General features: G+C 42.5%; 1 protein-coding gene across 1 annotated transcript in view; it reads right to left on the bottom strand.

Annotated features, from left to right (window-relative positions):
* Positions 1-14,859, bottom strand: part of plch2a (phospholipase C, eta 2a) — a 70,462-nt gene that overhangs the window by 17,681 nt on the left and 37,922 nt on the right. The window contains exons 7-12 of the mRNA XM_076878073.1: positions 12,582-12,785; positions 11,823-11,943; positions 7,201-7,372; positions 4,654-4,761; positions 2,156-2,311; positions 73-171 (exon numbers count right to left, since the gene is read on the bottom strand). Coding sequence (XP_076734188.1) covers positions 73-171; positions 2,156-2,311; positions 4,654-4,761; positions 7,201-7,372; positions 11,823-11,943; positions 12,582-12,785 — 860 coding nt within the window. The remainder of the gene's footprint in view (positions 1-72; positions 172-2,155; positions 2,312-4,653; positions 4,762-7,200; positions 7,373-11,822; positions 11,944-12,581; positions 12,786-14,859) is intronic.

Below are 14,859 nucleotides of genomic sequence, written 5' to 3'. Positions count from 1 at the left end.
TCAGTTCTACAGTGTCAGTGTTTGTCGTCCTCACAGAAGCAGAAAACTGAATGAGACAACAGGAGAGTTTACCTTGCGTTTAGAGAAGCTCTCTATGAAGGAGCGGCCTGAGCGCTTGTTGCTGCTTGGAAAGGCCTCATCTGCTGTGTCCATCGCATCCTTACGTTTACCCTGACAAGAGAGGAGTAATGTATGTTTTAAAGAAATAAAGAAAATAAAGGTATCACTAGCTACATTTCCACCTCATACTGGAAGGCAAATACTTAAATGTGGAACACAATCTCAACTTTAAAGAGATGAAAAAAATCCATCAAAACTGTGGCTCACGATAGATATGGAGAGATAATTTAGGTGCATCTCAAAGATTCTAAAGGAAGAAAACATGAATTATTACATATATGCCAGTGAAGTCGGAGAGCACTGATTTCTCCCACAGTGGTGCCCAACCTCACACGCAAACTACAGGAAACACAGAAAAATAAAAGCTATGTGTAATCAAACTTAATGTCAATCATGACTTTATACTTGGAGATCATTTTGATTTAGCCTTCTTATTTTAACAAACATGAAATTATTGTTCTCTTGCCTCGGAATTTGTTTCCCACAAAGTTTCAACCCTATTGGAAGGTGTTACACGGTTCGACGTTGTACTCTTCCTACTCGTCTCATTTGGACTTCCAGATCAGCAGAAAACATGAGACACAGTGAAATTATTAGTTGTTTGGTGTATCCACTTTTTTGTTGTACTCACTGGTCTGTGGGTCCATAAATTCAATAGATTTTTAAAATTTGAGTGCAATTCATACACAGATTATTGTCCCATATGCACTAAATAACTTGTTTTTAGTGCATATGAGTCACATGATCGTTGGTGTTTTCTCTGTATTATTGTAAGGGGTTTACCTTACAGTATAAAGAGTCTTGAGGTGACTCCTGTTGTAATTTGGCGCTGTATAAATAAAATTGCATTGAATATAATCTTTCCAGTGTGTCCTGGGTCTGCCCCGGGCTTCTCCTGGTGGGATGGTGCCCAGCACGCATCCTTGTCAGATGCCCAAACCACCTCAACTGGCTCCTTTCGTTCTAGTCTGAGCCCCTCCCGGACAGCATACCTCCTCACCCTCTCTCTAAGGGAGGGGCCAGTCACCCTTTGGATTGACCAGTAAATCGAGAGCTTTGCTTTTACACTCAGCTCTCTTTTCACCAGAACAGACGAGTGCAACGACTACATCACTGCCACTGCAGCCCCAATCTGTCTGTCAATGTCCCACTCACCCTCACTCACAAGACCCCAAGATACTTAAACCACCCTTTTCTGGTTTAGGACCATGGCCTGCGACTTGGAGGTGATGATTCTCTTCCCATCGCTTCACACTCAGCTGTGAACCACACCAGTGAAAACTGGAGGCCACCTGATGAAGTTGTTCAACTGCCTCAGTGACTTCGCCCCCAGTGATGGATGAGTCTGTTTCTCTAAAGAAGACATGTCAATGGGATTAAGGAGGTCCTGTGGTCCTGTGACCTAAGGTGTCCTGGTGCCACGAGGACTTATGTACACTCTTATGTTCGAGCATGGTGTTCGTTATGAACAGTTTGGATTGCCAAGAAGGGCGTTCCCCCAATTGTGCCCCACTCATGTGAGAGCTAAAATATTTGAGTAGGACAACAGAGTCTTCATGTGGAGCACCCTCGAGCACCCCCACCCAGGGACTCCAAGAAAGCCGGTTATTCTGCACATAAGTACAGAGAACAGTCAGTACCCGTTCCCTGACCCAAAAGCGCAGTGAGCGAACCTTATTGGACACTGGCAAAAACTCCAATCTTGGTATCCCACCCCAGTCGCTGCCTCTCATCGAGGGCAAACCCAGACTGGGACAGAGTCCAGCCCCTCTCCACAATGCTGGTTCCAGAACCCAAGCCAATATCTAGGCGTTACGTCTCAACCTCACAAACAGCTCGGTTCAGGCTCAGTCTCTTTCCCCACCAGAGAGGTGACGTTCCATGTCCCAGTCGCTAGACTTGGAAGCTAGTAATCAGTCTGCCGGGGCCTCTGCCTTTGGCCGCCACCAAGCACAAACTTCACCCGACCCCTATGGCGCCCTCTGTGGGTGGTTGAAATGGATACTGAGACAAAATATTTGCTCTCTGTGTTTACCTTACTGCCAGTTTTATCCATGGTCTTCCCAGCAGGAGGGAGGGCTGTGATGGTAAAGCTGTCTGGATCCTCTCTGTCTCGGATCTTGGATTCCTTCATCAAGTTGTCAAGCTTCTTCTTGGCCATGTTCTCTATTTGGTTTCTGTCAGCTGACATCTGGAGGAGGAGTTAAACAGATTCATTTCAGCTGTGACACAACAGGTGAAAAAGTCAGCAACTCTAAAACTGTCTTATTGAGATAGATTTATATCATCTGTAATGAATTACAGGATATGTAATGTGGACATTAATTTATTTTGTGACACTTTCCCAGAGGACCTCAAAGTACACAGGTCTGGGATGATATTTTTAAGGTCACTCTTTTTGTTGCTGTTTGCGCTCTTGTTTTTATGTATCATTTTCTTCCCTGTCACAACCTTTAAGCATCATGGTATCAGTAATATTGGTAACACAGTAACACATCAGTATCATTAACACTGCTCACTTTGAAAACAGTTCTGGTGTTCTACTGAATTTAGGTCAGCCGAACATGCTGGCTGTTAAACGCCCATTCAATTCCTTCGTCCACCAGGAACTGTCTGCATACTCTCAACACACGAGGATGTTCATGCACCCGGGGCCACTGCACCAATGTAGGGTCTAACAGGTCCCAGGATTTCATCTTAGTGACAAGCAGGGTGTCGTTGCCCAGCCTATACAGGTCTGTGGGCCCCTCCATTGGATATGCCTCCCCAGACCACCACTGACCCACTATCAAACTGATCATGCTGAATGATGTCACAGGCAGCATAATGTTCTCCACAGCTTCTCCAGACCCTTTCATATCTGTCACATGTACAAAGCACAGGACACCAGCAGTGGACCTGCCACCACAAGACAATGCCAATCATTTTCCACAGTGCCGAGCAGTGAGCACAGGGCGCACTAGAGGACGGTGTGTTGTCAGAGACATTCCCACCAGCAGCTTGCTGGAGTCAGTTTGTAGCTCTTGGAGTGCTGATCCTGTGACTCCTTGCATAAAGGAGCAGATTCTGTTCCTGCTGAGGGTTAAGGACCCTGTCCAAGTGCCTCGAGTAGCTGCCTGTCTCCTGGAATCTCCTCCATGGTCTTGAGACTGTGCTGGCAGATAAAGGAAAACTTCTGGGAATGGCACATGCTGAAGTTCTATCTTGGAGGAGTCGGACTACCTGTGCTACCTCTGTACGGTCCAGGTACTGCCTCATGTTACCAGTATTGATACTGACCCTAGCCAAATGCAAAGGTAGTGAAAAACGTTCAGAACAGACGAAGAGAATGAATGTGAGTGGCCTCCACCTGTGCATCCATTCCTGTTTAGAGGGTAGTCTCATTGTTGCTCCTCTAATGAAACTAACCTGCTGTTAATTCCATCAGCACATGCTGAAACTTGTTAACAACCCAGGCTGCTACTTAACTGATTAAATCAACATCCTAGAGTTGTGAGATTATTATACTATCTTATGCCACCTTATACTTCTAATCATATAGACCACATTATGCCTTGGATTAAAGATTGTGAAATCATTACACTGTTTTATGATGCATTATACTGCTGATTTATAAGAAATACTGTTTTCAGAGAATCATGGCCTTATTTGTCTGATTAGAAAGAACAGGAAGCGAAAGCACAGCAGCATTCCTCCAGAGGCCGTCCAAAGGTCAGGTTTCATCATGTTACATAACACAGAGCACAACTGTGTCAGTGATATAACCCATTCCAGATGTGGTGTAAAATGTCATTCTTATATACTGTCTTTAACCTCCTAGGACCTGGCGTCCACATATGTGGACATCACATTTTGGGTTATTTAGACCAAAATACTAAATTTTGCTCTACAAGGGCCTGATAGCCACTTTCAAGGACATTATACTGCTACTGTTCTATCGAAATTTTAAACAAATATCCTCATATGTGGCTCTCATTGTTCTTAGAAACAAAAATCAGGTAAAAAAAAAGAAAAAGAAAAATCTGGTAATTCTTTGTTTTTCCATTCATCAGGTCCCAATCAGCTCAAATATCAAAGATAAATTAAAAATGCATGCCATGAAAGAGTTCAGGTCTTAGGAGGTAACGACAGGATTATATTATGAGTGTTCATTGAGGTTGACAGGCATTATGTCATTTGTAAGAATACTTTGATAACGATAACCAGGTCTGAGCAGACGGGGGGAAAAAACCCATCATGCAGAAACCCATATTTCAAACAAGGAGCAAAGATGCAGCGACACATAACATTACATAATTCATGTTAGTGATGTAACACATTTCAGATGTGGGAGTAAGACTCTGCATAATAATATGAATTATACATATAGTCAGATCAGAATCTGGATATCATTAAGGAACCAGTGCAAAATGGGAGAGGGACATGAAGCATTAGCAACAAGAAATACAAGCATACCTCACATTTCATCAGCTGGACAAAAGGACGCAAATTGTTTTGCTAGACTGAACAAATAGATACCAGATAGGTACATACATCCCCATTGATCAGCTTACAGTCATCCTCCATTTCATCAGCACTGTCCTCGTCAGACACATCTCCCTCCTCTGCATTCTCGTCTATGTTGGGAGGAAGTTTCTTTCCCTGTCAGAGTGGACAAAATAAATCACACGAGATTCTTATATTCTAACACAGAAGAGATATTCACCATATAGTATGATCACAATGTGCATGTCAATGTAGTATACACATCGATGGTGGTTTTAATGTAGAGCACTGGGTTGGAGGTTAATTGGATATTGTGGCTAAAACGTGCCTAATTCAAAGTAAGTTAAAGTAACATTAAATTAACCTAGTTAATTAATTAATTAACCTAAATAACTTCAGTACTGCCTCATGTTACCAGACAGAGCAGCACGGTGGCACGGTGGTTAGCACTGTTGCCGCAGAGCAAGAAGGTCCTGAGTTCAATTCCACCATCAGGCCGGGGTCTTTCTGTGTGGAGTTTGCATGTTCTCCCCATGTTTGCGTGGGTTCCCTCCGGGTACTCCGGCTTCCTCCCACCGTCCAAAGACATGCAGCTTGTGGGGATAGGTTAATTGGATAATCCAAATTGCCACTAGGTGTGAATGTGCGAGTGAATGTGAGTGTGAATGGTTGTCTGTCCCTGTGTGTTAGCCCTGCGACAGACTGGCGACCTGTCCAGGGTGTACCCCGCCTTTCGCCCTATGACAGCTGGGATAGGCTCCAGCGCCCCCCGCAACCCTGAAAAGGATAAGCGGAAGCGGATGGATGGATGGAACTTCAGACAGGTGGAGTACGTGTTCTGAAAAGGACTGCCCCAAAATTTGGTTTTTGTCTGAAAAGCAGAAAAATTGGTTTTCAGCTGCGTCAGTGTAGAGCGCTCTCCGGGACATGACCATCCCACCACAGTGGGACGACCTCAGTGAGTTTCACTGCAGGTTTACCAATCCGCCCCAGGGGTGTGTCCTCTCTCCTCTGCTCTTCTCCCTGTACACAGTACAGTTTGCAGATCACATGACAGCATTTAGACTCATCTAGGACGGCAGTGAGTGTGGCTCTGTGGTGCAGTCAGAGTAACCTCGAGGTGAATACGCTCAGAACTGTAGGAATGACCGTGGCCTTCAGGAGGAACCCCTCTCCATGCACAGCAGCACAGTGTCTGCTATGGAAACCTCCAGGTGTCTGGGATCCACGGTCTCCCAGGATCTGAAGTGGTCCCCCAATAGAGACACAATCATCAGAAAAGGCCTGGCAGAGCATCCACTTCCTCTGCCAGCTCAGGAAGTTCAACCAGTCTTAGAAGCTGTTGAAACATTTGTGCTCTGCAATAACACAGTCAGTTCTTTGCTCATCCATCACTGTATGGTTTGGATCAGCCACCAAACAGGACAAGGACAGACTATAGAGGACAGTGAGGACAGCAGAAAAAAAAAATCACTGCTGCCAAATTCATTCAGTACAAATCAAGAGTCGAGAAACGAACAGACATCAGCTCTGCAAACCATCACACCATGGTCACAACCTGTTCCTGCCGCTCCCTCTGATACATGCTCCAGATCAAAGCATGCAGTATATACTGTATACTGTTTTGTTTTGGTGTATATATGAAATAAGTATTGAACTATTTCTAAAGGGGCTCATTAACCAGGTGTCTAACAAGAAACATCTCATGATGGGTAAAACCAGTGAGCTCTCTCAAGATCTTTACAACCTTATTTTTGCAAAACATACTGATAATAATTTCTAAACTGTTCCAGGTTCCAGTGAAAACTGTTGGGGCAATAATCCAGAAGAAGAGGAAAAAACATAATTTCACTATAAACCCGCCACGACCACATGCCCCCTGCAAGATTCAGACAGAGGAGTGAATAATCAGAGGAGCACTTGTGGACAGCTACAGAAAGACCTGGAATCAGCAGGCACATTTGTCTCAAAGAAAACAATAAGTATGGCCTGTATGCATCACACAAGACTCCACTGCTGAAGAAAAAGCTGGCTCTGAAGGCTACTGCAGTTTCTGTGTATCTACTCTATTAAGGGTTGTAAGGGCGCTGCAATCCATCTCAGCTGTCATAAATTACATTTAATCTGATAATAAATGAGGGAAACACATCTCTATCAACATTTCATCCCTCAGAGCTTTCAGAGATCTGAATGTAGCTCATGACCCAGAAGTGCACCTGCAACCAGTTATCTGCAGAGTCTGCACTTAAGATATTTTTGTACAATAACAAAAACACCCAGATAATAATCCAGCTACCATCTAGTGTTCTCACACACACACACACACACACACACACACACACACACACACACACACACACACACACACACAAATAGTCCAAAGTGATTTTTGTTTTCTTTCTATTGGCTTCATATGTCACTCTCTGCTTCTGTCTCACTACTTTGATCACCCCATTATATCATATACCTTTGAAGTTACTCTGTGAGTTTCAGACTCTGGATAATAAAAGCAGTAAGATGAGATAATTGCCGGAGGACTGCTTCCTCACACCAAAGAAAATCTGTCACTTTCAAACATCCATATTGGGATTTTACCTTCACAAGGATCTTGCCCCTGAGTGCTTCTGGGGATGGCAGCTGCCCAGATTCCTCAGCTTTGATGTTGGAGACATCCAGCTTGTCCCCCAGGATCTCAATCAGGTACTGAGCCATCTTCTTTTGCTGGGGAACACTGCAGTGGTTCTCTATAGACAGGATCACTGGGTAGCTAGCAGACAATCACACAGGTTGGAGAAAGAGGGCTGTGTCAGCTGGTTGTTACAGCACAGCTTAATTATTTCAGACTTTTCACACTTTGAGTTTTCTTGATTTTACCGTCAGTACAGGTGGAAGAATACTGTAAATTACAGTAATGGCAAAGCATTGGCACATACATGGCTGTGTAACAGTGTTGTTCACTGTTTGACGATGCCTGTTTGTTTTTGTTTACACTACTCTCTGTATCCGGTTTGGAGTATTTGTTGTGTTACTGAGGTTTAATTTTGGATTACAGCTGGTGGACTAATACCAACCCCATTTTAACACTACTTAGTTTAAATTATTAGTCCTCACAATATTTTGTAAGCAGGATACTAGTTGGCAAACTAGCTGGCAGGTTTCCAGGGTAACACTACAAGAGCGCAGTAAGGTGATGGTATTAAAAAGCCACAGAGTTGACAGAGGAGATCACTACGGTCACACTGCAGCAGAAAGCCACTCTGGGCCTGGTGGAGGAACTGAGAACATTTTTATACATGGACCATAACATTCTTTATGGGAGGATACAGGCCCAGAGAAGAATTTCTTCAACATCAGCAACAACTGGTGCTACTACAGTGATGAACAGTAATCACACCACAAAAATGTACAACAAATTATTCATCAATTTTAACAGCAGAAGTCTGTATGCTAATTGATAGGAGATAAACTGGAAGTCTAATACATTATAGTTCAATACTGAGAGTAAAGCAAAAAATATTCTGGACAACAATGTGATTTCACATTGTTTCTTGATTTCACAATTTGTGTTTCTTAGTTATAACAGTTCTTGTTGGCAATAAACCTTACACCACTGGAAAGCCTGTTTATTTCCCCTTCATTGGTGCTACATTTGCAAGGAAAGTGGATTTAGCAGTGGGTGGGTTGAGCAGCAAAGTTGAGTATGTGGGTTGCGCCCATGAAAAACTTGCCAAATCTTCTCCATCAGTGCCAGACAGCTTCTTCTGCTATTGACTTGTTTGGTGTCGTTTCCTGGATTGGATGACTGAAGTCTGAAGAAACAAGACATATTGGTAGCATGTGGAAGAACCATAGACAACCATAAGAGCCTGGCAGTTTCTCCTCATACTGGTCACCAGCTGGGTCACCCACTGCCATGGGATGGCATCACTTTATTCAACCAGCATTTGTTGTGAGTTAGCCAGTATGGTTCTGTTATGTATTAGCAGAACTGGAGGCAGGCCATTCCATCCTCTCCACTTCCAAACTCTGAAGGTAGTGTCTAATAAACCCCGCTCTGCGGAGCCAAACATTGTCATCTTGGAGAGTAACATTTGGTCCCGGACTGTGGAAATATGGGCCACTGTTTGCAGAGTCTCATCTCCATATCTCCATTTGAAACATTTTTTCCGGCCAGGACTGAAATCGGATGTTGTTCAATACTGCCATGTATGCCAAATAACTGCCAAGCCAACTGAAATAATTCCTCCAGCTCCCCTTTGTCCTATCCCAGTAGTAGAGGAGCCATTTCAAAAAGTGATTGTTGACTGTGTGGGGCCTTTACCTAAATCTAAAACTGGAAACCAGTTTCTGTTGACGGTTATGTGTGTTTCAACTAGGTTTCTGAGGCAATCCCACTACAGAGGATTACAGCTCAGATTGTTGCCAAACCTCTGGCAGACCAAATGTTGAAAAGAATCTCACCAATGGTTGTGCAAACAGATCAAGGCACCAACTTTAAGTCGAGAGTATTCGACCAAGCCCTTGAAACATTAGGCATCGAACACATAACCTCTAGTCCTTACCATCCTGAGAGTCAGGGGGCACCAGAGAGGTTTCATTAGACTTTGAATAATGATAATAATAATGGATTGCATTAACATAGCGCTTTTCTAGGCACCAAAGTCCTGGTGAACTGGGGTTTGGGCGTAAGATGAGGGGTCCTTTAAAGGTTTTTAAAGAGAGGCTGGCTAATCCGGTTGACAACACCAAGAGCCTTCTGGAGTATGTCAGAACACTAAATGACAGGGAATAAGCCCTCTTTAACCTAACAAGGAATGCACTAGCCGCTTCACAAGCAAAGATGAAGAGACACTTTGAGCAGAGGGCAGTCGACCGTTTATTCCAGCCAGGTGACAAAGTGCTCCTTCTCCTGCCTTATCCTGGCTCAGCTCGTTCTGTTAAATTGTCTGGTCCTTATGTTGTAGAGAAAAACCTCAGCAAGACCAACGACATTATTCAGACCCCAAACCTAGACGTCCTACTAGAATGTGTCACGTCAACATGATGAAGCTGTACAGCTCTTGTGAACCTTCACAAAAAGGTGGCCCAAGAACAAGTGGCTACATTCCCAATGGCTTCTGTTTCCAAGGTGGACGCTACTCAAGATGAAGAAGGGTTGGTGTTACGGGGTGCTGAGCCTCAAAGTGCTCGACTAGGCAATTCCCTGATATTGTCAACACTATCACAATACCTGTCCCACCTTCCTGATGAACAGAGCAATGATATCATAACACTCATGTTGGGATTCCCATCTCTGTTCAATGACGTCCCATCTCAAACCACTGTTATAAAACGCGTTGCTGACTAAACCTACACCAATCAAACAGCGCGCTTATTGGGTTAGCCCAGCAAAGAGGGAAATCATAAAACAGGAAGTTGAGTATATTCTTCAGAATGGCTTTGCAGTGCCAAGCTCCAGCTCTTGGAGTTCACCATGTCTCTTAGACACAAAGTCAGATGGAACTCCAAGATTCTGCACTGACTTTCGAAAGGTAAACTCCTCCAGCTTTTGTAACTCCTGACCACTTCCTGCAGTACACAGTTATGCCTTTTGTAATGCTCCTGCAACCTTTCAGAGACTGGTCAACAAAGTTTTGGGAAACATCCCCAATTGTAGAGCATACCTAGATGATATAGTTGTGTATAGTAGTGACTGGGCAACCCCCACGGCTACATTGAAAGAAGTCTTCACTAGCCTAGAAAATGCATCCCTCGCTTTGAACCTTGCCAAGTGCAACTTAGCTAGAGGCAGTGTCCTCTACCTTGGCCAGCAGGTTGGTCTACAAAATGTGTGCCCTGCAGATGCCAAAGTCTCTGCAATTAAGGAGTTCCCCAACCAACCACTAGGAGGGAACTGCGCTGTTTCGTTGGGATAACAGGATATTACTGGCGATTTTGTAAAAATCTTTCCTCTGTTGTTGCCCCTCTCACTGACTTAATCAGTCCCTCAGAGCCTTTTGTTTGATCTGAGGGTTGCCAACAAGCTTTTGAAAGCCTTAAAGGCCTACTTTGTTGCACTCCTGTCTTGTCTACTCCTAACTTCTCTTTCCCATTCAAACTGGAAATAGATGCCAGCGCAGTTGGGGCAGGAGAAGTGCTTCTCCAGGAGGATACCCAGGGCATTGACCATCCTGCGAGTTACTTCTCTCGCAAGTTTGATGAACATCAGCTCAGGTATTCTACCATTTAAAAGGAGACACTTGCTTTGTTGTGGGCGTTGCAACATTTTGAAGTTTATATAGAGTCAAGTCAGAGTTCACAGATCACCACCCTTTGGTTTTCCTCTCTAGGATATATAATCACAACCAGCGTCCTATGCGTTGGTCACTGATTATTCAGAACTATGTTCTCGTCACAAAAAAGGTTCGGAAAACTTTGAAGCACACTCTGCGGTGCTATTTACATATGTCACCAAACCCCAAGTTTGGTTCTTAATGGGTGGGGGTGTTACATGCCAAGAGGTGTGGCTTTGTTTTTATGTTGCAAAAGCTGTTACACTATCAGTGCAGCAATCAGCATAGCAGTCTCCACGTCTTCTACTTAACTCTACAGTCCAACTGCCATAGCCAGAATCTGGACTCATTGCTGAGCATAAGGTTCCTCCACATCTCCAGGTTCAAATGTACACATTGCCAGCACCAGTGCAATCAGGCCCCGATGGAGAAGGGCAGTCATGGCAGGCCTCTCTATCGGACTGAAAAGGCTTTGTGCAGTCTGTTCCAGATTGTCAGGGTAGAGAGCACGAGTACTGATGAGGAAACTCTTTTTGTGCTGTCGTCCTCTTGCGTTGCCAACTTCATGGTCTGTCTTTGAAATCCATCATTGTATGGAACTTAGCCTTCAATGTGGAGATGGTAATAGTTGCAAGTTGGTTTTGCAGAACACCATTTTGAAGTTGCTGTATAGCACAGGCCCTATCCAGATCAATTGAACATGGCATGCACCATCTGACTGCTTTAGCAGGGTCCATGCTAACAGGTGCTGCTAATAAGGTACCAAACAGTCTCCAGATAATCAGAACCTGAGGTACCAGACTCTCAAAACAAGAGTCAATAGCAGCAGAAGGTGTTTGGCATTAGCAGAGAAGATTTGGCAATTTTTTCACTGGCACAACCCGGTCGTCAGTGCAAGTCAGTTAAAAAGGATAACTATGGAAGCATGAATGAGAGCAAACATACTCATTCTTGACAAAGGCGTACTTGTTGATTGTCTCAATGACATCTCTGAAGAGGATCTTGGAGGTTAGGGTGTAGCCATGATGGACAATGGGCTCACCGTCCTGACCGTCCCAACAATCAACTGTGGACAGCAAAGAAGAGACAAAGCTGGCACTGAAATGTGCAAAACTTACAAAAGCAAGACAATGATGGGATAGAGTTTAAAAGACAACGTGTTCCCTAATTACCATTTATTCGTTTATATGACAAAACTAAGATAAGTGAAGCCTGCAGGCAAGTTCACACACAGCACCCTGAATGTGAGTTTACACTACACACTAATATAATCTTATATAACTAAGAAGACTGTATCAGTAACCTTTTATTAACAGAGCTGACCCAGATGACTAATGACTAACTAAAAAATAAAAAATAAAAAAATACTACAAAAACCCAAAGTCTCTGACACGTAATACACAGCAAGTGTAACCACTCCAATAAAAGCATTAGTTTTGGTAGTTTGCTGGTCTGGAGCTTTGAGGGGTGTGTCAACACAATGCCCCAGCCGTAAAGGTCAAGACAGTGCAATACTCAGGCTAAATTAAGAACACAGCTTGTTACATTATTGGTGTTACAGTGTTGTCTGAGTCAGATTCTGTAAACTGTTGAATTAAACAAACAAGGCAATGCAAAAATTGGGACCACTGCCTGCCTTTAAGAGTATGACACTATTTAAGTTGTACCTGTGTACTGTGAGTGTATGTATGAGTCCATGCTAACCTTCCACACAGCGACAGCCAGACTGCAGCACCCAGGCATACATATCCACCCTGGACTGTGACATTAACTGATCACCCATCAGGTAAGTGTTGTGTGATGAGGCGATGAAGTAGTTGCACAGGGGCTGGGTCATGTCCTGGTTCACGCTGTAGTGATCTGGGTTGAAGATGTCCCCTGCTGGGCTGCGCATATAATTTGTAAAACCTGGAACGAAGTTGGACAAAGAATTTTCCTACAGGGTTCGTCTAACCATTTATCCAATCATTTGGTCTCAGGTCTAGTCTGAAGTGTAGGTTCAACTATATTGGAAGTTGTTAAATCTTAGTACTTTAATGTAGTAGTATGTTCTGAACAGGTATAGCTCTGAGTTTGGAAACATGGAAATATGTTAACTTTAAAGACTCAGATTCTATATGTCATTCACAATGCTTAATTAAAACATAAAATATAGAAATTAGTAAATGCAATATTTTATCAAGACATATAATACAGATAAATATTATAAAACTTTCGTTCCTTTATTTAAAAGAAAATGAGAACAAAAGTGAAAAAAATCACAACATTAAGAGAACAAAAATACTTTTCAGTATTAGACAAAAGATGCTGACATAGCTGGATTATACTGCGTGTAGTTTTACAATATATTAGCAAAACATTGGGCCATTTCCTTCATATTACTATGATGATAAAAAAAATATGGTTTTACACTAAAGTTTTAAACTAAATATTTCTATTGCAAAAAATCACTTCTATTGTTCGCCCATGCTTGCTGCTTCTTAGTGTTTCATCTTTAACTTTATGCTTCTTGGAGATCAGCTGGTCTTTTGCTGATGTAGACCTTTAGCTGACACATGATTGGGCAAAATGGCAAAATGACCAAAATCAAATTTCAGAAGCATTTCCTAAAACCAGTGTTGGGCAAGTTACGTTTAAAAAGTAATTCATTATAGTTACTAGTTACTTCTTCAAAAAAAGTAACTGAGTTAGTAACTGAGTTACAAGATTCTAAAAGTAATTAATTACTTGAAAAGAAACTATTTTGTTACTTTAGTTTAATTGGCCATTTTTAACTACTTTTGATGTTTCCTCTACATTTCACATTAAAAACTATTTACTTTGCCTTGTTTGGTAACATTCTTTTCAGCACAACCTCACGTGTCTGAATTTGCAGTTATGTTTTCATTTTGACATACTGTATTAACACAATTGATCTAAAATCAGACAAAAAACATAAAATCCGAGAAGAAAAAGTTATATTTTTTACTGTAACAACCACAAACATGTTTAATGAATCATATTTCATAACTTTAAATGTAAATATAAATTGTCAATTTTAAAATCCTATGCACAGGTTTTGCAAACAAAGTTATTTGCAGCCATTTACCTTTTACCTTGATTTTTTTAAATAACCATTTCAAACTATTTACATAACAATCAGCTGTTCTGCATTCAATAAGATGCCACACAAATTATTTGTGCCACTCCAAATATTCCTGTCCACTATAAAGGAGAACATCACAGCCTGATACCTGCAGGTCTGACAGCAGCAGGTGTATCACTCATCCTGTTTTCATTCAGCAGTCACCTCATTGTTCTGACACACAACACAAAACTATCCACAACACTACACACTAACTACACAAGACAACACATTAACTACACACTCCAAACACGCTAAACGTCACAAATCTCTCACATTTCAAAACTCTCTCTCTCTCTCTCGCGGTCACTCCTAAACTTCCCCCTCTTCCTAAACAACCAAATGTAATATTACCATATCATTTTTGATTGGTCGACATGGTGCATTTTTCCACCAACACCAATGGGCTGTTTCTGTTTAGTTTTTTTTTTATTTTTTGGTCATAAGCAGAGAGTGCTTGCTAGCGCTGTCCTTAGACAGTAAACGTGACGAAACTATTCAGGAAAAAACACAGCGTATATATTGTTTATCATGAAGTGTCATCTTGGCTTACCACGACTACTTTATTGTTCCTCAGTCAAACAGCAGCACTCATGCGATTGTTTTGCCCCCTTAGCTCCAGGTGTTGTGTCAAAAAGTGATCGTCGGCCAGAAAGTGAGCAGAGTGAAGCTGACCCCCCCCACCCACTTGAAACATAAAGGCAAATAGGCGGAGTGGTTAGTGCTACGTTTGTGTAGATTTGTGCAGGTAAAATTAGTGTTTGTGCTGCTACGGTTTCTGAGATATAACGATTTTAATTCTTACAGCCTATGCTGTTTAACAACAGTGTCTGTGGCAGTGAGTTTCAGCAGCTGTGG

Source organism: Maylandia zebra, linkage group LG20, assembly GCF_041146795.1.
Source record: "Maylandia zebra isolate NMK-2024a linkage group LG20, Mzebra_GT3a, whole genome shotgun sequence".
In the NCBI taxonomy this organism is placed as follows: Eukaryota; Metazoa; Chordata; class Actinopteri; order Cichliformes; family Cichlidae; genus Maylandia; species Maylandia zebra.
The sequence above is the reverse complement of the archived record's forward strand: the minus strand, read 5'-3'. Positions and strand labels throughout refer to the sequence as shown.